At 47.9% G+C, this 23,996-nt stretch overlaps 11 protein-coding genes across 11 annotated transcripts; 6 read left to right on the top strand and 5 right to left on the bottom strand.

Annotated features, from left to right (window-relative positions):
- Positions 1–162: 162 nt before the first annotated feature.
- BKA55DRAFT_597234 (NADP-dependent oxidoreductase domain-containing protein) lies at positions 163–1,339 on the bottom strand (the record flags this gene model as incomplete). The annotated part of the gene is made up of 5 exons (XM_046196047.1): positions 163–465; positions 515–684; positions 825–848; positions 902–1,054; positions 1,204–1,339. 5 exons carry the CDS (start codon positions 1,337–1,339, stop codon positions 163–165), a joined length of 786 nt encoding a protein of 261 aa, XP_046045667.1.
- Positions 1,340–1,992: 653 nt separating this feature from the next.
- BKA55DRAFT_520005 (heterokaryon incompatibility protein-domain-containing protein) lies at positions 1,993–4,023 on the top strand (the record flags this gene model as incomplete). The annotated part of the gene is made up of 1 exon (XM_046188382.1): positions 1,993–4,023. The coding sequence occupies one exon, from the start codon at positions 1,993–1,995 to the stop codon at positions 4,021–4,023; it is 2,031 nt and encodes a 676-aa protein (XP_046045666.1).
- Positions 4,024–4,244: 221 nt separating this feature from the next.
- BKA55DRAFT_543321 (HSP20-like chaperone) lies at positions 4,245–4,973 on the bottom strand (the record flags this gene model as incomplete). The annotated part of the gene is made up of 1 exon (XM_046190579.1): positions 4,245–4,973. The coding sequence occupies one exon, from the start codon at positions 4,971–4,973 to the stop codon at positions 4,245–4,247; it is 729 nt and encodes a 242-aa protein (XP_046045665.1).
- Positions 4,974–6,901: 1,928 nt separating this feature from the next.
- BKA55DRAFT_694293 (uncharacterized protein) lies at positions 6,902–7,408 on the top strand (the record flags this gene model as incomplete). The annotated part of the gene is made up of 1 exon (XM_046200024.1): positions 6,902–7,408. The coding sequence occupies one exon, from the start codon at positions 6,902–6,904 to the stop codon at positions 7,406–7,408; it is 507 nt and encodes a 168-aa protein (XP_046045664.1).
- A 1,072-nt stretch (positions 7,409–8,480) lies between these two features.
- BKA55DRAFT_578324 (Alpha/beta hydrolase family-domain-containing protein) lies at positions 8,481–9,615 on the top strand. The gene has a single exon (XM_046193695.1). The coding sequence runs from the start codon at positions 8,550–8,552 to the stop codon at positions 9,570–9,572; it is 1,023 nt and encodes a 340-aa protein (XP_046045663.1). The 5' UTR covers positions 8,481–8,549; the 3' UTR covers positions 9,573–9,615.
- A 368-nt stretch (positions 9,616–9,983) lies between these two features.
- Positions 9,984–11,690, top strand: BKA55DRAFT_129690 (S-adenosyl-L-methionine-dependent methyltransferase). Its single transcript, XM_046184821.1, has 9 exons — positions 9,984–10,189; positions 10,243–10,283; positions 10,342–10,473; positions 10,526–10,592; positions 10,648–10,675; positions 10,725–10,737; positions 10,789–11,215; positions 11,271–11,355; positions 11,408–11,690. The coding sequence occupies exons 1-9, from the start codon at positions 10,079–10,081 to the stop codon at positions 11,554–11,556; spliced, it is 1,053 nt and encodes a 350-aa protein (XP_046045662.1). The 5' UTR covers positions 9,984–10,078; the 3' UTR covers positions 11,557–11,690.
- Positions 11,691–12,922: 1,232 nt separating this feature from the next.
- Positions 12,923–14,578, top strand: BKA55DRAFT_578322 (uncharacterized protein). The gene has a single exon (XM_046193694.1). The coding sequence runs from the start codon at positions 13,052–13,054 to the stop codon at positions 14,342–14,344; it is 1,293 nt and encodes a 430-aa protein (XP_046045661.1). The 5' UTR covers positions 12,923–13,051; the 3' UTR covers positions 14,345–14,578.
- Positions 14,562–15,847, bottom strand: BKA55DRAFT_578321 (glycerate dehydrogenase). Its single transcript, XM_046193693.1, has one exon. The coding sequence runs from the start codon at positions 15,767–15,769 to the stop codon at positions 14,612–14,614; it is 1,158 nt and encodes a 385-aa protein (XP_046045660.1). The 5' UTR covers positions 15,770–15,847; the 3' UTR covers positions 14,562–14,611.
- Positions 15,848–16,578: 731 nt separating this feature from the next.
- On the top strand, positions 16,579–18,375 carry BKA55DRAFT_520234 (uncharacterized protein; the record flags this gene model as incomplete). Its single annotated transcript, XM_046188402.1, has 1 exon — positions 16,579–18,375. The coding sequence occupies one exon, from the start codon at positions 16,579–16,581 to the stop codon at positions 18,373–18,375; it is 1,797 nt and encodes a 598-aa protein (XP_046045659.1).
- A 187-nt stretch (positions 18,376–18,562) lies between these two features.
- On the bottom strand, positions 18,563–20,578 carry BKA55DRAFT_666488 (uncharacterized protein; the record flags this gene model as incomplete). Its single annotated transcript, XM_046197779.1, has 2 exons — positions 20,125–20,578; positions 18,563–20,047 (listed from the first exon to the last, which is right to left on the bottom strand). The coding sequence occupies exons 1-2, from the start codon at positions 20,482–20,484 to the stop codon at positions 18,563–18,565; spliced, it is 1,845 nt and encodes a 614-aa protein (XP_046045658.1). The 5' UTR covers positions 20,485–20,578.
- A 593-nt stretch (positions 20,579–21,171) lies between these two features.
- BKA55DRAFT_578319 (flavin monooxygenase-like protein) lies at positions 21,172–23,229 on the bottom strand. The gene is made up of 4 exons (XM_046193692.1): positions 23,107–23,229; positions 22,857–23,048; positions 22,514–22,808; positions 21,172–22,458 (listed from the first exon to the last, which is right to left on the bottom strand). Exons 1-4 carry the CDS (start codon positions 23,138–23,140, stop codon positions 21,381–21,383), a joined length of 1,599 nt encoding a protein of 532 aa, XP_046045657.1. The 5' UTR covers positions 23,141–23,229; the 3' UTR covers positions 21,172–21,380.
- Positions 23,230–23,996: the final 767 nt, after the last annotated feature.

The following is a 23,996-nucleotide window of genomic DNA, read 5'->3' as shown; positions in this document are numbered from 1 at the left end:
GCAAAGGCTGCAGGCTTGAACAAACCATTTGCTTGGTACATGGCCCCCCTCTCCACCTGCTATATGGATCCTGGGTGGAGTACATACGATGAAACCCGGCATCGAAAGTTGTTGACGCGTGTATTAATGTCGCAAAGGGCTCTGGTTTCATAGGCATCAGTTCTAATGCCCCATCATAGCCTGGTGAGCAGGACCGTATCTGTTGCCCTTTGGCTTTGCTGAGTCTATGATCCGTCTCAACTCCGCCTTCTCCTCCTCGTCAAGCTCAACGTCCCGTGATGCCCAATTCTCTTCCAGTCGCTCAGGTTTTGTTGTTCCCGGGATTGCAATAAAGCCCTGAGCTGCAACCCACGCAAGTGCAATCTGCGTCACTTTGACGCTTTTCCGGGCTACAAGCTTCTTGATCTCTTCGACGATCTTCTTGCTGTGATAGAAGTTCTTGCCCTGTAACTTTTGTGCCGTAAGCTGTTAGTCATGCCTATCACCAGAACAGCTTAGTTGAAAGAATACGTACGACGTCATCGCGGCTCTGGTATGGGAAGTCATCTACCAGCCACCCATGGCCAAGGGGACTATAAGCTACGTAGGCAACGCCTAGTTCTCTGGCAGCATCGATGAGGCCGTCAGTTTCGTGAAGCGTTTTGAATGCTGAATATTCAGCTTGTAAGGACTCAATCTTGGCAGCTATGATTCATGTGAGCTAGACCAGCGAGCTTAACAAGGCGAAGACTTACTAGAATTGGCTTCTCGAAGTGTTGCGGCAGAACACTCTCAGATTTCGATATACTTAGTCTTGTCTTGCTTGCGAAGTTCGTCAAGGGTACCAATCGATTCCCCCAGAGGGGTCACTATGATGCAGATTGTTTAACCGGGTCAGAATTTAGAGGCGGAAGTGACTTACTGGGGTCGATGCGGTGGAGGTAGTAGAGGTCAGGAGTGAACCCGTTATTCTGACAAAGGTCCTTTAGGTTGTATACAAAGCCGGCGTCAACGAACATCTCTTGGGAGGCTTCATCAGAAAGCATCAAGTTCGCGACAAGATATTCAGTAAGCTCTCACATCGTTCGTTGCCGCCTGGTTTGTCTCACCGTACGTATCAGCTGCCTCCAAATTTGGCATTGATTGCTTTGGCAACGGCTCACCCATTTTGCAAGTCAATGGGCGTAAAGGTTGTGCTTGCAGCAGTGTCCCAGAAAGTGCAACCGAGTTTAATTGCTTTCAGAAGCACGAACTCGGCTTCTTCAAGTGTCAAATTGTTTCCCAAGCCATGGCTGATGCCCATGGCACCAAAGCCAGGCGAAGGTACTGTGATATCAGCGAAAGGAAGATTCTTAACCATTTTAACAGAATGCACCTGACTGAAAGAGTTGGAGACTGCAGGAGAGGGACATTGATGAGATTTACTGGTTCATAAGACACTTCTTCCAATCTGAGAGCTGCCCTACCTATGACGTGAAATGGCATGCTGTCACCGTGTAGACTTAACTCCGATTTTTAAGTCCGGTCACCTATAAACTCATCAACAAGGGCATGACCCATCAACTGTAATCACGTTGCATTAAGTTCGTGTTCGCAAAGGTACGGGCTTACAAAAAAGCAGCTGAGTCTTTTAACAGTTGGATGCTGATCAGTTATGATCCTCTTGAATGGACATCGTCTTGCCGAGAGCCTTGCCCCTCTTATCTCTTTTTTGGCTCAGTCAAGACACCCAAGTCCCGTTTCCTAGCCATGCTTGCAGGATCTCATTGGTATCAGAACGCACGCGTTACATTCTTGAGACTGTCGCGGACCAAAGATCGACTTGATGACAGGTTTTTTGAACTTTAATCAGCTCAACTAATGAAATGCAATTATAATTGGCTATCGCTGGTCACACAGAGTCTTTTGCCTCAATTGCGGGGTCATGACACCAATGCCCGTCAGCACGGGGCTCGGGGCTCGCAAGACCAGAAAACACAATATTCCGCATTTTCTGCTGTCAAAATGAACGAGATGCCCTTGGCTCACCGTGAGAAAAATGCAGGGGTCGACTGTGGATATTCGCCTTATGAGTACACACCGCTCAGCGCTGGTCAGATAAGACTGCTTCGGTTGCACGCTGGCCAAGAAGCAGACCAACTGAATGGCGAGCTTATTGTCAAAAACTTCGAAGAACTACCCCCACGACCAAAAGCAGGCACTTCAGCCCTAACAGAGCCGATAGATCCAGAGAAATATGTTTGTTTCGACGCCATCTCCTATGTTTGGGGCCAATCAGCCTTCGCAGACTCCTTCTTCACGCCTCAAGGATCCATCCCAATAACAGCATCACTCGCTTCTATTCTACGACGTCTTCGTGATGAAAAAAAGTCTCAACTATACTGGGCTGACGGCCTTTGTATCAACCAGTCAGATATAGCTGAGAAGGAAGTCCAAGTGTCTCTTATGGGCATCATTTACAGCTCTGCCATGCGAGTTCTGTGCGACATTGGTGAGGAAACGGAGAATATCGCACTTGTACTTGAAGCCATAGAGCGTTACTGGAAGCGAAACATCCGCCATGGATTTGTAATGGGCCAAGGTGACTCTATGATTCTTTCAGGAGAGTCAACCGCAAAGCTCATGGGCATTCCATATCCAACAGATGAGGAGGCAGATTCTATCGAAGATGTTGAAGGAGAAGAATGGCCCAAGCGGTATCTCGAACTCATCTCTGCGCCATGGTTTCATCGCCTTTGGGTCGTGCAAGAGTTTGTCCTTGGGCGTGATGTAGTCATGGTCATTGGCCGTCGACACATACCTTGGGGACAGCTCTGGGCAGGTACTGTATGGTACAAAGGAGTCGATTGGCCATGGGACTCGGCCGAGTATACGAACGAGGATCTAACAAGCCTCTTCATGTCATTCAACGCCATGTGTCTTGTTCGTTCATGTCGACTTATCGATCTCGACACGCCCCATGGCCGTGAGTTCAATGACACAGTCAAACTACTTCTTTGTGGAGTCGAGATGAATCAAGCGAACTTGCCGATGTGTATGGTATTTTTCTGCTCGCACGGCTGTACTGTGCCACGGGACCGTTACTTTGGTATTCTCGGTATGGTGGATGAGGAGGACCAAGAGAAAGCACTCAGCCTGCGACCTGATTACACCTCCCCAATGAGTGACATCACCATGCGATTCTGGAGATATGCGCTGCAGACTGGTTCCGGGGGAGAGCTCATGCTCTGTGCGGGTCTACCAGGCCTGACCGAAGGATATCCTTCTTGGATAAGAGATCTTTCTGCACCGAAACCTCTGAATCATATATGGATAGGAGCTCCATTAAGTACTGCATGGCACGCAGCAGGAGGGCCGGCAAGCACGTGGTCCATAGCCTTCAGCAACGAGGACCCTGATCAAGCTTTTGTTCAGGGATATCACATCGATGATATCTCAGACAGGTCACCCACTGGGGCTTCTGATCCTTTCAACTTTGTATCGATGACTCGTTGGATTGAAGAAGCTTTCAACTTCTTCACTGGGTCTGAATCGTCAGACGGCGATTCGAACAGATTATATCCCCTAAACACTGATCCTGTCCGCGAAGCAGCATTGAAAGTGGTGATGGATTACAACAAGCAAGACACGATGAGCCCTGATGACGAAGAGTTTGAGGCCATGCTTCGAATAGGATTGTCTCTCCCTCTCGCAGCTTTCTCTGAAGACGCCGAGGAAGATACAATTCTGGAGAAGATTGTTTCTGAGTTTGAAGATGAAGATGAAATACTCACTTTGCAGGAGCTTTTCCTTCGTGTACACAAGACAAGAGGGCTGGGATACTACAAAACTGGGAAGGGCCTGTTTGCACTGCTGCCAAAAGGGGTCTGTGTTGGTGACTCTGTCTGGATCCTCAAGGGATGCCGGCTACCTGTTGTGCTACGACCAAGTATATCGCATCATGGGCCGTATGAGTTTGTTGGAGGTGGCTATGTGTATGGGGTTATGAACGGAGAGATGCTCGAAAAGCCTGGGTTTGAATGGCAAAAAGTCTCGCTCAGATGAGCGCTTTTTAAGAGAAGCTGGTGAACAATCTTTGGAGTAATTCTATTTCTCTTACTTATATAAAATCCTTCACTTATTGAAAATTCACGCTGTCAATTACAGATAAGGGAAATGTTAAATACCAATGAATTAAGCAGCGACTAGATCAGAACAAACAAAAAGCCTCTAATATATCTACATCAAAACCGTCCCGTGAAACCCATGAATCAATATCCTATCCTTCAGTTGATCATGATGCGTTGAGACTTGGGAGTAGCCTTAGGAACTACTATGGTCAAGAGACCATCCTTGAGATCGGCAGTGACCGCGTCGTGGTTGACATAGGTGGGGAAAGTGAAGTAGCGCGAGAACTCCTTGATATAGCCAGAGTGTCTTGGCTCTTTAGGCTGCTCGGGCTGCTTCTCCTTGGCCTTCTCGCTGAGAGTCTCAGGCTCTGGCTGGCTGATGGTCTCTGACTTTTCTGATGTGTGGCTCAAGACCTCAAAGTCGTCACCATCGACATCGTCCTCGACGGTGGCCTGGTAAGAGCTCCTGCTTCGGGTGTCCTCGTTGTCTGACTCGATAGCCGGGGCGGGAGCAGTCTTCTCAGTGGTAGTTTCAGCTGCCTTGGGGGCTTCTGTGAATCGCTCAACCTTGCCGCTAACGACAAGCTTGCAGGGCTCAGGGAATTCGACAGTGACGTGGTCCTTGTTCAGGCCTGGGAGCTCGCCGTAGACAACGAAGGAGTCCTCCGTCTCGTGGGCCTCAAAGCGGGGCTCCCATGGGCGGCTGTTCACCCGATAGGCAGGGCAGTGAGCCTGAACAGGGCTCTTCTGTTGAGGCTGGCATTGGCGCTTTCGCTGTGGCTGCTGGGGCTGCTGAACTGACTGGTCGAGTTCTCTGAGGAGATGGTAGAGTGGGTTCAGAGGAGCCTGGATATGGTAGACGGTCTGGGGAAGGAAGAATGCCATTTTGTTGATGTGCTTTAGTTGTGACTTGTAAAAGGCGATTGGTATGATGATTCAGGCTTTGGATTGGCAGCTTGGCTGAGCGGAGGCAATTTGTGTTCTTGTGTTTTGTTTGAATTAAATGAGCAGTTAAGATATTGAATCTTGATAATTAAAAATTCACCAAGCACGTCAAAACTCGTTTATTTATATATCGACATTTTACAATTGGCATTTAGGCAGCGTGTTCTTGCGCAAGCCGTTACTCACCATATCGAAGGGCCATGATGTTGCTCGAAGCATCGAGAAGGTTCATGGACCTTTTTCTAGCTTAGTGAGACGCCATTTGTCATACCCTCCACCAGCCACTGTGGCTTGTTCGGCTGCTTGAAAATCCACATTCCGAATCCGTGCAGGCTAGAGAATGACCAATCGAGCTGAGTAAATATTGCTGACAAATTTATTCCCAGACTTTCCGTGTTAACGCCGTCCGGACTTTGGCGGTCAAATGGCGATGATAGTAGTGGTGGGGCTGATTGTAGAACTTCCATCACTGCCTACCCGATACCAAAGCAATATTCATGATGAAATTGAAGAAACATTACGGAGGACTCACAGCTACACAACAATTTCTCCTATTGTTTCTTATCTACCGGCTCTTCTAGCTACTTAAGAGCATTTGCGATGCCATCGCGACTGTTGAGGACCTGAAACTTAATGCGTCTTTCATGAACAGGTTGCCGGGGTTGGAATTGTTAGTGCTGGTGTAAGCCTTACATTATTTATACGTATAATTTTATTTTTATTATTCCCTATTATTTATTTAAAATAATTAAGATAGAAATATAAAGTGGCAAATAGAGGTAAGTCACGGCCCAGTTTTGCACATTTCCAACCCCGGCAACCTGTAGCTAAGTTCATCAATGGCCCCTGGAGCATTCAGGCTCTTGTCATATCCCTTGGACAGAAAGTTACCCATGTTGCCAATGCAGAAGACTAAAGCAAGTGGGTCTGAAGACATTCCCGTCGTGCTTTTGTAACTAACAAATTGGAGGCCACGGTGCGAGTCGAAGTTGAGGGCAGATAGAGGAGGGTCTCGAATGCAAACTTGCTTGCTTGGCAGATTGGTGATCGAGTATGATGCTCGCTCAACATATGTCATGATCTGGAGACGAAAGATATAGTCTGGGTCGTGCCATTCAAGATGCTATCATCACTTCCTGGACGGACTGTTCCCACATTACACTTGCAATGTTGTGTATCAGGTGCTTCTCAGCGTTGGTAACTTCTCTCCTTTGTGGGCTTTGGCAACCGTGTTAAGCCAATCTCGAACCGATTCGAAGCAGATGTCCGTTTACTTTATTCTAGGCTACCCTGCCGTCGGTCGGTAGAGAAAATACTATACCCACAATACCCCTCACACCAAGCCAGCTTCTCTTAACCAACATGTTCTCTTTTCTCACCGTTACCCTCATTTTGGAGTTTAGCCTATATCATAGCCTCGGGTCACCCGCCTCCTGACTTTATTCCGACGACAGTATGCCAGCCATTTGTATCGCTAGACCGGACTTTGACTCGCCCGACTAACATGACATTCAACTCGTTCTCTACTCTGTGCCAAGCGCGTCTTCTGCATCATACGGTAAGGGGCATGGCTCAAATCGGCACCCTTCCCCGGGGATCAAGGGCTCACTAACGAGACAAACTCTCTACCTGCCAGTTACGGGAGTATATGCCTTGAGCTTTTTTATCTTTAGGATAAATGCTTGGTCATGAGACACGCATTTTACCTCCCTAATTGCCCTCCAGTTTTTAATTTTCTACCTTATTTCTCTCAAAGCCTTAGCTGCAGCTAGAATTGACCAGCTCTGGACTAAGTTTACCTACGGCCTATCCTATTCTCATCGCCTCTACTACCTAGGTGCTCACCAGCACCCATATTACAATATATAATGCATTCAGCTCTCCTACTCTCTACTCTTGGCTGCGCCTTCTTCCACGCCATTCATGCTTTTGAGTTCACTGGCCCTGACTCAGCCGAGAAACTTGACCTCACTCAATCTATCACGATCACGTGGGATGCCATTAATGGATCATTAAGCGAACCGAAGGCTCGCGCACTCCATCTCTGGTTCTATGCGCTTACCAACGATGATAGCGATTGGTTTGGCTGGGAACTTGCCGTCGATCTGCCGCTCTCGGCGGGCTCGTATAAATGGAACCCTAACACAATCGTCAAAAGTCTCAAGGACAAGGACGTCTCGCTCTCACCAGACGCGATGCACGCCTTCGAGGCCAGGCTGCTCGACAATTCTGGAAGTAAGCTATCAACAGTCGAGAGCGACAAGTACGCCGTTAAGAGCTTTGATTTTATTAGAAATAGTGGTAATAAAGGGGCGCAAGCCGGGCTTTATACAGTTACTGTAGCTCTTACCATGGCCGGCTTGGCGCTTCTCTGATAGAAGCTTGCCGGAGTGGGGAAAGTAGTCTAACAAGAGGACTTAATAAAAGCGGTTGCCGTTCTAGAACTGGCTCCAAATCGAACATGTCAAAGGACTGTTGGACTTCAGATCGCTCCAACAAGGGGTTTCGTTTGCCCAATTCAGTTTCGACTTAACTGACCAAATCCCCTGCCAAGATCAAGACTCTCATGATCGATATTGAGACATGAATGGGCAAAGGCATAGCTAGGCCTGTATCCCCGTTGACACTTTATGCGGCTGCAGTCCTACAAAATGCAATTCGCACTGCACAAGCAAAAGGTCAAACGGCCAAAACGGACATTACTATAGGAGCCGAAGATACAGTTTCTCTACATCTGTCTGTGCGAAATACGTTGCAACTGAACCCCAATGCTGCATATGTCATTATTGGTGTTTTAGGAGGGATTGGCAGAAGTGTTGCTCTTTATATAGCCAAGTCTGGAGCCAAGCATTTGTCTTTCCTTTCTAGATCAGGCTTATTAGATATAAAACGCAAAGACTCTTGCTAAAAACCTAGAGCAATATGATGCCTGGGCGGTTTTTTATAGTTGCGACATCGGGGACCCCGATCAGGCCAGAGGCGTCTTGGAACAGTATGATGGCAGTTCCATGCCTCGGATTACAGGCTGTGTATAAGCGGCCATAGTTCTGCGTGATTGGTAAGTGATTACGCTGCTTCTTGTCCCTAGCTTTGCATTGCTCTGACACAGAATAGTATATTTGAGAATTTGACGCACGAAGATTTCAAAACATCATCAAGACCAAAGGTCCAAGGTTCTTGGAATCTTGACTGGTTTCTACCACGTAAGCTCCACGGTCCGTAACAAATTTATTAGATCTATTAGTGAGATAAAGATAGTGTGAATGCGGACCTCGATGCTTATCTCGCGCGACTTGATTGGTTGACAAAGTCCGCTGCTTTTCAAACCCGCTCGTCAATCAGTCCAAATCAGGAAAGTAGCCATCAGCTCCCAATTATGCCCATATTTATTATCCCCGTGCTTCGCTCTTTGCTATTTATATTTTGCTTTAGTTCTCTTTGTTAATTCTTTTCTCATTTTTTATCTATTTATCCGTCCTCTTCTACTATTACATACTGTTGCGCCATTTCGACAATATGTCCAGCGAAACAAGCTTGGTCTTTATTCCCGGCGCTTGGCACAAGCCATCGTGCTACGGCAAAGTAATGGAACAGTTACAAAAACGACACCATTTGAGATGCGTCCCTGTCACTCTTCCAACTACAATGAATAATCCAATGGCAACATTTAAAGACGACGTCGACGCCGCTCGTTCTGCCATTATGCAAGAAACAGAAAAGGGCCGTGACGTGATTGTCATTGCGCATTCCTACGGAGGTACGGTTGGTAATAGTGCTGTCAAAGGTTTTTCTAAATCAGCCTCTGTACGCACCGAGTCATTTGCATCAAGCCAAAGCTCGATAATAGCATCTATGCCCAACAAACGGAACGCAGAGATAGGATGCGTTGTCGGTCTTATCCTCATTGCTACCGGATTTTGCTTCACTGGATTCACCTTTATGGACCATTTTTTCGGTATCACTCCGCCTTTTTTCCGCGTCAACAAGGAGACTGGGTTTGCAGACCTTACAGTTCGTCCTCAAAAGTTCTTCTACCACGATCTGCCGCCTGCTGAGGCGGACCACGCGACTTCAATGCTCAGCACACAAAGCCTCAAAGCATTGTTTGAAGGTGGCGAGTATTCGTACTCGGGGTGGCTGGATGTGCCTGTATGGTTCATCGGAACAGTTGAAGATCAGGGGTTGCCAATCGTTGTGCAACGAGCTCTGATTGGGATGGCGAGGACTCTGGGTGGTCGCGTGGTGTATACCGAGCTGCAAACAAGCCATTCGCCATTCTTAAGTCAGCCAACGCAAGTTGTACAAATCATGCTTCAAGCCTTTCAGTCTTTCACAGGTACAAGAGCCGATGGAACATCAGAGACACTCGAATTGGCAAATAAGCGATATATTCCTCTGGTGAGCCCTTGGCAACCTACAACATGGTTTCGGTATGGACTGCCGCTGGTTGTTGGCAGTCTTGTAGGTTGGACTATACTATCGTATAGAAAGTCCAAGGGCTTGTGGAATTTGCAGTCTAGAGAGACAAAGGCCGACTAGAAAATCAAGGCATAGTGTAAATCTGTATAAAGAAAGAATCTCCAATCAGTGTTTAGTAATTACAACTTGTTGAATCAAAGGATGGATATTCAAGTTCAGGTCCTCCTAGGTTTTCTGGTCAATGCATAGTTCAAGCCGGGATTTACTGCCGCTCAGTAGCTTTCCCTAAAACTACGGGAGGATTGAGCTCTAAATCGTAATTACATGGGATGCAGCTGTATCTGCATTATCTGTAGTGGCTAGGCGATTTCAATTATATTACAGACCGCTTCTCATGCCTTCTTCATTTATAGATATTTCAATTTCGGATGTCAAAGAATCGTGCTTACATCACGATATGATCTGATAAAAATGGCTGTTACTCAGCCCACCATGATGCAACGTCAGCAAACCTGGTCGTTGGCGAGGCCAGGGTTCCCCTCTCCCTTTCCTGTCCACTCAATTCAAACTGTCAAAAATATCTCTCGCAAGCAATTTAATCCAGCGTCGCACAACAGTAGTTCTCCATGTCGTCGCCAAAGGATAAATCATCAACTGGGCCGTCATCCCCGGCCTCTGGGCAGAAGTCAACACCGTCTCCACAGACTGAACTTATACCCGCCGCTGAAAACGATGACGTGAGGGTTCATGAGATGCTATGTCCCACTTGTTATGCTAACGTGTCAGAAAGGATGTTCAAGGCGACGCCGACTCAACACTTGAAACAGACGCGTGAGATTTACTCTTGCCGTCATGAATAACCCATACTAATATCACTTTTTAGTGATAGCTCCACTGCCTCTCTTTCTTCAAGCATCCTTCATTACAGAAGCATTCAGGGCCGCACATTCCATAGTGACAAGTTCGTCACTGAATACTCTTTTCCAAATGATGAACAACAACTAGAGTCTGTTGACATCAGGTGAGATTCAATATCCTTAACCCTCCCTGCTTCCTACTCATTGCAGTACCAGCCATCATTACCTGACGATTCTACTCGACGGTCAGTTATATCTGGCTCCCATTGGAGACAACATCCAGGTAAGTGGAGAAACGCTATATATGTCAGTAATTGTGGGTGTTGATATGTGATTAGAAAGCGCTTGACGTCGGGACAGGAAGCGGTAAGTCTCCGTAAAGTTGACTCATGCTCAAAGCTAACAAACCTGCTAGGAATCTGGGCGATGTATGACAACTGCAGGATCCATCAAGCAATGTAATGCTAACACTGTTGTAGAGACTTCGCGGATCAGTTTCCACAAGCAGAAGTGACAGCTACTGATCTCTCACCAACACAGCCCAAATGGGTTCCCCCAAATGTGCGTTTCGAGATCGATGATGCCACCGAAACATGGACTTGGAAAGATAACACGTTTGATTTCGTCCACATGCGTTATCTTTTTGGGGCCATCCAAGATTGGACTGCTTTATATCAGCAGGCCTACCGTGTCTGTACGCCTGGAGGCTGGGTTGAGTCTGTTGAAGCCGACATCCACTTTCGCAGCGACGATGGCACAGCTGAAGAGGAAGAGGTCTATAAGACATGCAACAAGCTGTATGAGGAGGGTGGCAAAGCGATTGGTCGAACGTTCTTTGTGCATGACTTGCAACCGAAGGGAATGGAAGAGGCAGGGTTCGTAGACATAAAGACGGTAGACTACAAGGTGAGTATTCAGTTGATGAGAGAGCTCTTACAAAACTGATTCCGTCGATGTGCAGATCCCGATTGGGGGTTGGCCCAAAGACCCAAGGCTAGCTGAGGTCGGTCGATTTGTCAAGCTTACATTGGAGAACGATATTGAAGGTATGCTGAGTCAATCCTTTGTTTCTTGTTTTATGCTCACGTATTGCCCAAGGATATACTCTGCTGTTATGGAATAATGTGCTGCAGTGGCCGAAGGATGAGTACCAGGTGTTCCTGATGGGGATACGAAAGGCTCTTCGCAACCGCAGGATTCATGGTTATTTTGTGGTACGCTATGTATACGGCCGCAAGCCAGAATAATACGCTACAGCCACCATGGCATTACGCAGTAGTTATGTATTGTCCCAGAGTGGAAATTTAGGTTTCAAGATCACAGAAGCTTTTGAGTACTTTAGTATCTAGTCGTAGGTCTTGTTCGTATTGTCAAATTATTCTGTCTTGCTATGTACCGAAAATTCAGTAGATCTCACTTTTAATTGTCCCCAGGCAATGCTGTTTTAGCAATGGCAGAATAGAACTCCTCCGGCTTATACATATCTCACCAATTCTGGAAAGTAAGGCGTTTCAAATGCTTAGTCTGATAGTTAGCTTATTCGGGACAAGCATTGACACAATTCGTGATGCCGAGGCGTTGCATCATGATGAAATGGAATAATTATACAAGCCCAGTGATAGAAACAGTCTATTCTAATACTCAAAGTCGAGGATCTCCATTCAATGTGCTTCATGTCCAAAGGCTAGGATATGGAGCGATAAAAAAATGTTCAAGGCCAGTCACTCTGTTTCAAACATCATGTCTATGAAGCTATTATATGCGATTGAAATCCCGCTATCTCTTGAGCAGTGGGATCTACTTGAGCCCTCATAGTAGTGTTTTAAACCTTTAAATTGTATGCGATACTCGTTTCACATAGAGTCTGGCATTTGAAACAAGGTTTGCACGACACTCAGGTGACCTCCACTGAGCTGCTATGAGACATACCGAGTCTCGAGACCAGCTGGTAAAACGTCATTTGTATGACACCTCGATATGTTCTCGGTAACTCATAGAATTAATCAAGCGACGTTGCCAAGCTTATTCATTAGCGTCAGTATGCATTCCACTGGTGAGACGGGAGTTGTGAAAACCTGACTCTGAGTATTTCAGGACGTCATTGAACCACATGAGAGAGGACAGAATTGAATTTCATTTCAATATTGCAATTGCGGTTATTAGTTGTAATCTGTTCTGGCTTCAATGACTGGGGACGTGCCCGTGAAGAATCTCGTCATGTGAATTGAATTGTATTTAGCTTGATGACTTTTACGTTTTAACGAGATATTTACAAAGCACGGACAACGACTTCAGTTTCTCACTTCAACCTTCCAACTAGAGTAAATAGAGTAATTCTCTCGGTTTGCATTTAATTAAACTTCTCTATACATTTCGTAGTCTATCATTTAGTCTTGTATACCTCTTTATAGTCATCTTTAATTCTTGCACTCCAGGTTAGAATGGAACCTCGGCCAAGTCTGCCCCACCTCTTTTGTTGGAGATGACTATCCTGATGTAGTCAAGCTCATAGTGAAATCATGCAGTAATATCGGCTAAGCCCGAATTAGGCACCCGGTCATTTGAAACAATGAAGGGGGCAACGTCAAGCGAGCAATGCAACGCATTCCTCGCCCCTTTTGCCAAAACATTGACCTTTGACCTCTGAGTAAACAAACCCAGCAGCAACTTATGACTGCTTTTACAGCAGCAAAATAGTGATGCAATCGGTGCTTTGATGCAACCCTTTGAAGTCGTAAGACAATGGCAGGCAACAAGAGCAGCAGCAGCAACGATAAACCTCTATGGCGACCACTGGCACATAAGCTGTCCAGTCTGATCCCGCTGCGACGCCTCAATAAAGCCAAATCCAAGCCCGATGTCAGGTCCGACCATGCTTCTCCATCCAACGCGTCGGACTTTCGACTTGATGTTCAGTTAAACGGCCTCGAGAGCCTCCGCCTCCCGAGTAGTTGGCTTCTCCAGCCCAAGGACGCCGACAAGCAGAGCCAGCAACAATCATCGCCTGCCGACGCGTCGCATCAGTCAGCGAAACTTAGTCATCCATTTTCGCGGAAGCCAGTCAATCGCCATCAAGGCAATCGACCCTTGACTTTTATCGACAGCCCCAGCGATGCAGACCAGCACCAAGCTCGGGCATCGGCACTGGAAGCCCTCACGAATCCAGATGCATCGACAACACCCAGTATTCTGGACCGTGGGCGACCAGTCGAAGCCAGACATTTAATTCACCAGCCGGTCAAGAACCTGAAGAACCATCGCAAGTCACTGCCTTTAGACCTGGAGACTATGTTCCAGGCTCCTAATGAAGATCACGATTCAAACGCACTACGCACCGCCACTATTCGCTTGGTGCCAAATGAAAGTCTCATTGCTACTCCGTCTGTAAAAGAATCGCCGAGATGGACTGCAGCTCAAGAGGCACGGTTAGCAATGCCGCCACCACCAAGGCCACTCAGTACCATCGCCATTGACACGCCGTCTACTGCATCGCCTTCTAAGGCACTGCAAATTCCACGTAACCCTCAATTGGCCTTGAAGAGGCCCACCAGCCTTGGACCACCCGCACCAAAGGCTGCCGAGTCAACCTCATCAGACAAAACTAGTTCAACAGATTCAACCCCAATTACCAGGGTCAATTCAAAGCGACCGGGTGCATTGAGTGATCGCCTGGCCTGGATGCGAAAGCTAGAAGAGAAGGAGAACACCAAACCAAACAACGACTTGACAGTACTTCAGAAACGAGCTGGCTCCGTTTCGGACAAGCTCGCCATGTTCGAGAAGAAGAACCTGTCGGTCACCTCTGCCTCCTCCAAGCGCCTACAACTACCAGCGAGGAACCCAAGCAGTCAATATTCGGCGTCGGTGCGCGAGTCGATCTTTTCGGCAGATGGCAGTGCTTATGCCCCGTCACCTCGCACCTCAATGGACACTGCGCGAACTTCCTCCGTTATGAGCTATTATGACGATTCGTTCCGAGAGAAACTCGAATCAATTGTTGGTCAAGAGCCTGAAGCGAATAAGCAAACAGAGTGAAATCGTTCCTCAGTGCTCTTGTCTTCCTTTGATGAGACGATTACAAATCAAGAATGAAGATGATTTAGAATGTATTTATTGATATTATTAGAGCAGGTTTCTTTCATACGATGGCGTTAATGACTTTAACTTAGATATGATTTGAGAATCAATTTAGATTCTCTTTAATACATACACTGCACACAACGTGTCACTTACAATTGAGTTGTCTTTGCCACGTTTGGCTATGCAAGCTGTTTATGTGCTGAAGAGACAATAAGTGCTGCCTCAAACCAATTGATGAAGAACATCCTTTCCGTCTAACCATCTCTCGACATTTTCTGCCTGTTCAGCATACCACCCATTCATGATGCCTTCCTCAACGTAACCCATATGCGGCGTTACCAGAACCCGACTCTTGTTTCCTCTTCCCCAGTCCTGAGACCGCCATGGGCTATCTGCAAGTAGAGGCTCGGACTCAAAGACATCGAGTGCAACGCCGCGGATAGAACCCTCAGTAGCTGCTTCCAGTAGTGCCGTCTCATCGATGAGTGCGCTACGGGATGTATTGATCAACAACGCTGACTGCTTCATCGCCTTGAGTTCCTTCGCGCCAACAAGGCCACGGGACCGGTCACTCAAAACATAGTGCAGAGTGACTACATCAGCAGTTGCGAAGAGTTCTTCCTTGCTTACTGCTTCAAAGGTCTTATCACCGTCTTCATCTTCAAGAGGCAGGCCAAGCTTAACAGTCACCTCATCAGCCTTGGCTTGGTCTAAGCTGCTGCTCCAGCACTTGATCTTCATACCAAAGGCCAGAGACCCGATTCTCGCCACTGCTGCTCCCAACCTTCCCAGACCGACGACTCCCAAAGTCTTTCCTGACAGACCAATAGCCATGTCTGATTGCCATCCGCCAGCTTTGATGGAAGCATCGTCTGCCGCAATGTTTCTAGCCAGAGCAAGGATCATAGCCCATGTATGGTGCGTTGCAGGATGACTTCCTCCTTTACGGATGTCCTGCTTATGCTGTGTTGTTTGGACTGCGTCACTCCGGCCACGACCTAACGCTGTAGCGACAGTGATTCCCAGCTTCTTAGCCGTCTCTAGATCATACGTTTCGAACTGAGTACCGGTACATAATAGTAACTTCAAGTTGGGTAGTTGGCGCAGCAGCTCCCCAGAGAATGGGGTTCGCTCACGCATGGTAGAGATAATGTCGTATGGGTAGAGCTTCTCAATCAAGTCGCTCCGCTCTTCAGCAGTTCGTCGGGGAATGTAAGTATCAGATATTTCAACTTGTAATTTTGGAGGCTGCAAGTGTCCAAAATGATGTGATGAGATTCGAAGATAGTCATCCAGGACTAAAAGGGAGGGTAACGTCGACTCTCCGTGAAGTGGAACCCCACGAGCTGTGCGGCCAAGCGAACGCATAGTGGGAAGCATCTCGACTTAATGGTCCTTGGAACGTTCAGTCTTTTCCTGAGAGTTTACGTTAAAAGAAGTAAAAGAGTTTCGTTGACTTGGAGTTAAGTAAAATGATTATAAATAATGATCTGCAGAAACCGCCCATATTATAAAAATCCGACGGAGCTCGGTTCAGCCGAGCAGCTCCGAAAGACATTAGACTCATACTAAATCCTACCGGGTAAATACTAAATGAGGATATTTCCATCGTGACTGTTCCATTAACCACCAGCTCATTTGATAATGAGTGGCAGAGGCAACAAAGGAATACCCATCAAGAATGGCCTGTTATCCGTTTTATTAAACATCGAACCTTCTAAAATGGCGCCAGTACAGTAAAAGCCAGAAGGCATGAAACTCACCTAATAGCCGGAGAAATATCCTCAACTTTTAAGAAGCGGTAACATATTGATACCAACCCTTTTGGAGCTCCTTCACTGATAAAAAGCTGCATCAATGAAGAAAGCTACTGTGAAAACGGAATGCATCGCTACGGACACTTGTCCGAACTATCCCCCAATTTCAAGCGTCATTTCCCAAGATTAAGCTTAATCGTGCTAGTAAGGAACCCCCCGCTGGATCCAACCTGTAAAGAGAAGGTATCTGAAAGCCTTCCCCGCGGGGAAGTGGGCTTCGGCAGCTCTTCATGAACCCGATTGTTGCTGCAATCGGTATATCAGACACCGAACCGAGGGCTTGGCAGTTTTTGGTGATCTATTTAAGCTTGTACCATACGCTAACTGTCGTAATGTAGCCAGTACACAGATTTCTGGTTTTGTCGCGTTCCAATGCATCTTTTGCGTATGTCCAGTGCTCTCAGGGCAGCCGGCGTGGCGTTGCTTGCCTTTACTGCCACTGCCTCCTCTGCTCCAGCCAAGGATTGGACCAGTCTAAAGCTTCTCACAAAGTCGGCGGATTCTCAGGTACAGACCGTTATTGATGGTAAAAATGCCTCATTGACTGGCTCACCAAGGTCATTGACACGTGAGGTCCGTCGACTTGTTACACCATTTGTGTGGCCAAACTCAACCTACTACCACGATGAATCTCTGTTGCCGCATATCGAGGAGATGCTCTCTGTCCTGGTAGAGGTTCAGCATGATGACGGGACTTACACTGTCGGCAATCGACACTCCCCTCCAGATACCGGCTTCTTGATTGAAGACTTTGGTATCATGGTACGCATCCTCGAGCGAGACGATCATGAGGCTTCACGACCTTTTGCCAAAGCCATGCGTGGGATTCTCAAAAAGGCTGCGCCTGGTCTTGCAAAAGGCGGAATCCATACCCCCAATCATCGATGGAAGATTTGCAGTGCCTTGGCGCGCATTTCCAACATCATTGACGATCCCAGCTTGATTCAGAGGATTGATGAGTGGCTTGCAGAGGGCATTGATATCGACGCTGATGGCATCTACTCGGAACGCAGCCCAAACTACTACTCGGCCGTGTCGAACCCCTCTCTGTTGACGGTAGCTCACGAGCTCAATCGCACAGAATTGGTCAGCTTTGTTCGCAAGAACCTTGAGCTTTCCATTGAGCATGCAGAGCCAAATGGCGAGATGGAGACAATCCAGAGCCGTCGACAAGACCAGTCTCAGCCTCCAGGGGACAACATGGGGAACTTTTACCCACAATTTCGCGAGCTTGCTCTGTTAGATAAGAACGGCCGATTCGCTGCAATGGCTCGTCTTATTGAGAAGCGAGTTGGATCGCAACTGGGGGATTTCCTAGCCAACCTCATAGAACGCCCTGAGTTGGCAGCAGAATTGCCCAAGCCAAAACAACCATTTGCTGACTTCAGGAAGCATTACAAGTCGGCAGGTCTTGTGCGAGCTAGACGTGGAAAGCTCACAGTGTCGGCATTTGGTGGGTCGGACTGGTATACCATAGACGGAAAGAAAGCCGAGTTCTATAACCGAATGGGATCGGGCCTTTCGACTAATCCGACCATGTTCCGAGCCTGGAATGGCCAGGCTGTTCTTGAAGCCGTACGACTTAGTGCCAACTTTTTCAGCATGGGTCACTTCCGATCGAATGGCGTTGAACTATCCAAGGATGGTATCATCAAGTTGGGAAGCGAGATCGAAGTTCCATACTACCTACCTATTCCAGCTGATAAGCGCGATGAAAACGGGACATACGCGCTATCTAAGTCGGTCGATGGTCGCTTCTATGCCATGCTTGACTTTTCGAACCGTCCAACTAGTGTTCGTCGGCTCAAAACCGATGTTGAGATCAAGCCAACGAAGAAGGGATATGATCTCAATTTTGAAGTTACAGGAGAGGATAACGTCGAATTGACATTTGAACTGACCTTCAGAGAGGGCGGAAAGTTCAAGGGAGTGAAGGAGATCATTGATAGCGATGAGACAACCATATACCACCTCATCGAAGGAAAGGGAGAGTACAGCGTGGGCGACGACAAGATCACCTTCGGGCCAGGAAATGGCAAAGGACCAATCGCAGCTGATGCTGGCGAGCAGTATAGTTGGCATGGTGGTAATCTCACTTTGCAAGGCAACCATGTGTACATCACAGGCACGACGCCACTGAAGTATACCTTGAACCTCGGCTTTGCATAGATGGGCCAAACCAAGAGACAGTTCCTGAGAAAAGCGAAGGTAGAATGGTTCGACCAGTTGTAGATAAACATCACGAATTCATCAAATCAGAGGAGATAGTAGTTTAAATCTCAAACATTACTTGGTATTAGTCTTCGTCTAAGATCAGCTCAACATTAATATACATTATGACCGCTCTTATCAGATTCTAATCCTCGAGCTCAGCCAGCATGATGTCAGCGGCCTTCTCAGCAACCATGTAGGTTGAGACAGCTGTGAAGGTACCGGGGATGCGAGGATAAACCGAAGCATCAACAACACGAAGACCGGCGACGCCTCGAACTCGGAACTTGGAGTCGAGAACCGCCATCTTATCATCATCAGCACCAATTGGGCAAGTGGAGGAAGCATGGTGACCCCAAGCAACATCCTTGACATAGGTCTCGATGTCCTTTTGAGAAGTGACTTCCGGGCCAGGAAGAACCTCAGTGACATTGACAGCCTGGCTGGCAAGTGCGGTTCTGGTAAGCTCGACAGCCTCATACAAGGCCTGGAGATCGGCAGAGTAGTCACCATTTCCGGTGTCGAAGTAGTTGAAGGTGATTGCAGGCATGTCAAGAGGATCGGCTGACTGGAGGAGGACCTCACCAGCGTTGTTGCGAGGGTGAGCCTTGAGGATGGCCCATGAGAACCAGTTGTGCTCAATGGTGGCGTTGACAGCGTACTGGGGGAAGTATCCTCTGAAGTTAACGGGACCACCGAAGGCAAAGATGTCAAAGTTGTCCTTTTCAGCAGTGGAACTCTTGTAAAACATGGAAGCAGCAAGGCCGGAAGAGGAGTAGATGCCGTGATCACCATCCACGGGAGCTCTCCAGCGGTCGACGCAAGGGTCTTCATCAGTGAAGAGACCGAAGGTGCAGCCATCGAAAGATGTGAAGTTGTTTTCGAGAGTTCCCTGGACAGAAATCTCGTAGTGGTCCTGCAGATTGGTACCAACACCGGGGAGATCAGAGATGACAGGGATGTCGAACTTCTTCAGCTCATCAGCAGGTCCGATACCGCTGAGCTTGAGGATCTGGGGAGTGTTGTAAACACCGCCAGCAACGACAACCTCACGGGAAGCAGTGGCATTGCCGGGGACACCAGCAGCACCAGTGGCAAGAGGGCTGGCCTTGTAGAGATGCTTGCCGTCGAGGAACTCAACACCATTGGCGCGAGGAGGCTTGGAGTCATCGAATGTGACCTTGGTAACGTAGCAGTTGGTTCGGACATCGAGAGGATACTTCTTGGTACCGTTCGCGTGCTTGGCATCTCGTACAGAGAGGATGAGCTCACGGGGTCCGATGCGGCTGGCGTCCTTGGTGGACAGAGGGATCTGGTAGAATCCAGCCTCCTGATCACGAGCTAGAGTGTCGGCATTGGCGTCATCGGCAATCAGTCCGTCCATGGTGATGTTCTTGCCACTGAACTCGGACAAAGCAACGGCACCTCCGCTGAGGATGCTCAGAAGCTGCTCGTCGTTGAGAGGAATGCTAAGGGGAGCCGTCTCAGTGCTGAGCCAGCCATCGTAACCGTGGCCAGCCTCTCCAGCAGGTCGGTAGTTGTTATCCTCAGCCTTGACAAAGTACTTTCGCATGTTGTCCGCCGACCACGAATCATCACCGGTGAGGGAGGCAATGTACTCAAAGTCAGACTGGTGAGGGTAAACAGCAATCAAAGCATTGTGAGCCGTGCAGCCACCCAGAGCCTGGGTTCGGGGGTACAGAGTACCCTTGAGCTCAGCGCCCTTGGGGGGTTGAGACCAGTGTACTCTCCGTCTGGTGTATCGTAAGTGGTCTTGTAGTCACGAGCTTGTCGTTCATCGTCTGCGTAGTGACGGACAAAGAAGTTCCAGGAGATCTCGGGATCCTCAGAGGCATTGGCCGAGTAGGCAGGGACGGTGTAGTTGAGCGAGGCGTAGTCATCACCAGCTTCAATGAGAAGTGTCTTGTGGCCAGCCAATGCCAGGCGAGCAGCAAGAGGTCCTCCTCCAGCACCCGAGCCAACGACAATGTACTCGTAGCCTGTAAGGGCAACAGCGCACACAGAAGCCGGGACGGCCAGAAGACCGGCAAAAAAGGCGTGTCTCATGATGTATTAACAGAGGTCCAATCAAAAGAGTGTAATAAATGAATGACGTCCCTGTGGCCGTGATGGGTCAGCAAGGGAGAATAAAGAGTGACTGTAATGAATGGATGGTGAAGTACAACATAAGTCGGCTGCAACTTACTATTTATCTATCCATTGATAGAATCTCACAGGGTCTCGGCTCAAACCAGGGAGGTCTCAATGAATCAGTTCAATGTAACCACCTCGGCATTCAGTCCTGAACTAGTCAGGGGTTGACTATAACAAACCAGTTGGTGTTGAAACTTGTCAGGCATATTCAGAGACCAATGGTTTACCTGAACCAACATCGAGTGCAGAATCGACAGGCTTGGCTTTTCGGAGTTACATATCAATATGATCGCATTACGGGCTATGCAATACTACCCCAACGAACAGAGCATTTACTGCGAATGGCATAGTATCGGGTCACACTAGCTTGTCTAGAGTGGCCTTCCGCACATCCCCGAACTTATAGCTTGGCTAGGTTCCACTGGCGCGGATTTAAGACATAACCGGGTCAATGAGCCGCACACTGTTACATGCACCAACCAGAATCATCAACCCCCCGCTGCAGGGGCTGTTTCTTGGCGTCGCATCGAAGATCAGCGGCTAGGTTCAATTCCGCAGCTCGCCGTTTTCTCCTGACGATAATTTTGTCGCCTCCCAGCTGTGAGTTATGCGGCCGCCGCTTCTATGCAGGATATAGGCAACTGGTCCGTTCACGAGGCTTAAGCATTGCCGTTATATGCAGGGGACATAAATGAGATGCGGTCATAATTCCAGTAATCCCAAATATAGCCACCTACATCCGAATCTAATGCCGGAGCCAAGGCACCGGAGATCTGCTTTCTAGAAAAGTCTCGTGGCCAGGCTGCGACCTATTCCTCCCTCAGCTTCTTATTCTTCCCAGAGAAGTTTTCCTCGACTATTCTGTTCTGACGAATAATCTCATCTCTTGCCCCCTCCCACGTCTTTCTCTTCCCTGTCTCGAAATACCTGAACATGTGAGCTGTCTCTACGCCGTGATTCATGAGGTTATACATCTTTCTATCCTTCCACCAGAACGTCCACCCTGCCCATCCCCATCCCAAGTTCTCCATACCAGTTCCTGCTTGTTCGTGCATCCAGGGTTGGAACTCATACTGTTTGACCATGCTCACGTCGAGATGCGGCTCTCTGACCCAGTTTGCCGCGACCCATTTTTGATGCTCATCAACCCATTCCTCCATTTCTTGATAAGGCGGCAGTTTGCTTACGCCTCGCCAAATGTTCGAAATAGCCATGTTCATGACGTCGCTGAACGAAAAACCATTGTTCTTGCCATATGCTGAGTAACAAAGCACGGCGCAGCTGTCTGCGTACTTTGGGGGGAAAACATTCATAAACAGGCGTTGAATGGCGGGTCCATGGTAGGAATGCGACTTTGGTAGACTCTTTTCAATGAAAGGAGAGACAGAAAAGTCGGCGCAGTACCCTGTAGTCAGGATAACGCTGTCCACGTCATCAATTATGGTCCCGTCATCAAACTCGATTGATCGTCCGCCCAAGAAGCGTTTGATTCCGTGCAAACTCGTCAAGCTACCGTCCTGCAAGTGAGGAAGAATGTCTTGAATGAGGCCCGGTAATCGCAACGTTGGGTTACGAAATGACTGAATTCGCCATTCCGGGTCGAGTTTCACGTCAGAGAACTGAGATGAGAGAAGTCTGGCTCCCCAGCCAGCCAAACACCTGTAGAAATTAGGTACGTTTCTTGCCATCCATTGAGTAATCTGGCGGCGTCTCCACGAGATCAATAGGTCTGTCGGCCGTCCTTTGCGCATACGCTTGACCACTATTTGGCCACTTCTATGGGAGACGTAGACCTTCTTCGCTGTGCTGATGACTTGCGGCGCGATCTCGCCTGTTGTCGTAGATAAGCCGAGGATCACCACTGTTTTGTTCTGAAACGCTTCTGGGCTAGAGCTTATTGGTGAGTATGTTCTCGAGAATGGCCCAACAAAGTTTCACGAACCTTCGGTATTGCTGCGAGTGTATTATCTCCCCTTCAAATTTGTCCTGCCCAGGAAATGTAGGCATGACTCTCTGAGTCTGATAACCATGACAGAAAACGACCTTGTCAAATGGGCGAGATTCTGTTTCTCCTGTTCCGACTTTCTCAATCTGCACTACCCACCCACTATCATCGCTGTTGCGGTTAATGACTTGAACACTGGTATTGAATGAGATGTGCTCCGTGAGCTTGAAGTGCTCGGCGTAACTCTGCATGAACTCTTGGAAGTTCGCTGCACTGAGATAAACAGGATATTCTGGTTCCAGTAAGCATCATCATGTCAGCAAGATCATGCCCAGCTTACTGTCTGGTATAGGAAAATCGGTAAATCCACAAGTGTACTTGCTGATATTCGCGCTCGTCGATTCCAATGCAGTAGTCCACCCGTTATTTGCATCATATGCCCACAAACCTCCGACAGAACTACGTCTCTCGAACAACGTTGCGCTGAAGCCATCTTGGAGAAGCTGTTTGAGCATGGAAATGCCCGTTGGACCTTGACACGTTAGAGGTTAATATAAGGTATTGCCTTTCATCGGCTGGCGATCACTCACCAGCGCCTACAATAGCGACACTGACGTGTTTCATCTTGCCTTTTTGTCCTGCTTCCTTTACGTCTGCTTGTAATGGATATGAAAGTAGCGCAAAGGTGAGCGCTCAGTGGTATTTATAATGTCTCATCAAAGGTACAGATATACAATTAGCCGATTGGCATGTTCGGAATGCGACGCTCTTTATTGGCTGTACGCAAGACTAAATTCTTACACGTCATCATTCATCTTCTTGGGATCGGCATTCCTGACTTGCTATCCACTACAGTTGGTGAGCTCCGGATCTTACGGAAAGTTTAAGCACTCCCACTAATACTCTGGTATTTCAGTTTGATGAAGATCCTGCTTAGGTGTTAAAATTGTCGAATGAAACAAACATCACCTGGCTCGGTACACCTACGTACATTTTTCCAACCCTGTAGTTATTCTTGACAAATTAGACGCAAACAGTAAAGCAGAACCATAAAACAATTAAAATAAAACCACTTTTGATTTGGAGAACCCCTTCATTTAAAACTTATCACCTGCACCTCCAGCGCTGCGCTTCACTACTTCCTCCCCACGCTGGATCAACAGCCTTGCGTAATCTCTTATTACTTCAGCTATGTTATCTTCAAGACTGATAAAGACAGTCCTTTGAGGGCTTCTCTTAGATCTGCTGCTTCTTGAGAAGCAGTGTTGGCACTAACGCCTCCAATAGGTGACATGGGATGCGCAGTATCACCCAGCAAGGTCACCCTAGAAGACGCAGGGGTTTCTCTCAACGCCTTCCATTCTTGCGTGAATGTTCCTGGCCAACACGTGTAAAATACTATTGTCGATGAAGAGGCTATGTCCTGACTTTCCAATCAGCATCAGAATATTGGGTGCTAGTCCTGTGACATCTCCAGTGT

Source organism: Fusarium redolens, assembly GCF_020744475.1.
Source record: "Fusarium redolens strain MPI-CAGE-AT-0023 chromosome Unknown BKA55scaffold_15, whole genome shotgun sequence".
Taxonomy (NCBI): domain Eukaryota; kingdom Fungi; phylum Ascomycota; class Sordariomycetes; order Hypocreales; family Nectriaceae; genus Fusarium; species Fusarium redolens.
The sequence above is the reverse complement of the archived record's forward strand: the minus strand, read 5'-3'. Positions and strand labels throughout refer to the sequence as shown.

What these genes read in the sequence shown, in the direction of transcription:
- BKA55DRAFT_578324 (XM_046193695.1), top strand. Translation starts at nt 8,550, where the DNA reads ATGTCCAGCGAAACAAGCTTGGTCTTTATTCCCGGCGCTTGGCACAAG.
- BKA55DRAFT_129690 (XM_046184821.1), top strand. Translation starts at nt 10,079, where the DNA reads ATGTCGTCGCCAAAGGATAAATCATCAACTGGGCCGTCATCCCCGGCC. An exon ending in CCGCCGCTGAAAACGATGAC is followed by an intron (nt 10,190 to 10,242) that starts GTGAGGGTTCAT and finishes CGTGTCAGAAAG; the next exon opens with GATGTTCAAGGCGACGCCGA. An exon ending in CTAGAGTCTGTTGACATCAG is followed by an intron (nt 10,474 to 10,525) that starts GTGAGATTCAAT and finishes TTGCAGTACCAG; the next exon opens with CCATCATTACCTGACGATTC.
- BKA55DRAFT_578322 (XM_046193694.1), top strand. Translation starts at nt 13,052, where the DNA reads ATGGCAGGCAACAAGAGCAGCAGCAGCAACGATAAACCTCTATGGCGA.
- BKA55DRAFT_578321 (XM_046193693.1), bottom strand. Translation starts at nt 15,769, where the DNA reads ATGCTTCCCACTATGCGTTCGCTTGGCCGCACAGCTCGTGGGGTTCCA.
- BKA55DRAFT_578319 (XM_046193692.1), bottom strand. Translation starts at nt 23,140, where the DNA reads ATGAAACACGTCAGTGTCGCTATTGTAGGCGCTG. An exon ending in CGATTTTCCTATACCAGACA is followed by an intron (nt 22,809 to 22,856) that starts GTAAGCTGGGCA and finishes TACTGGAACCAG; the next exon opens with AATATCCTGTTTATCTCAGT. An exon ending in CACTCGCAGCAATACCGAAG is followed by an intron (nt 22,459 to 22,513) that starts GTTCGTGAAACT and finishes AATAAGCTCTAG; the next exon opens with CCCAGAAGCGTTTCAGAACA.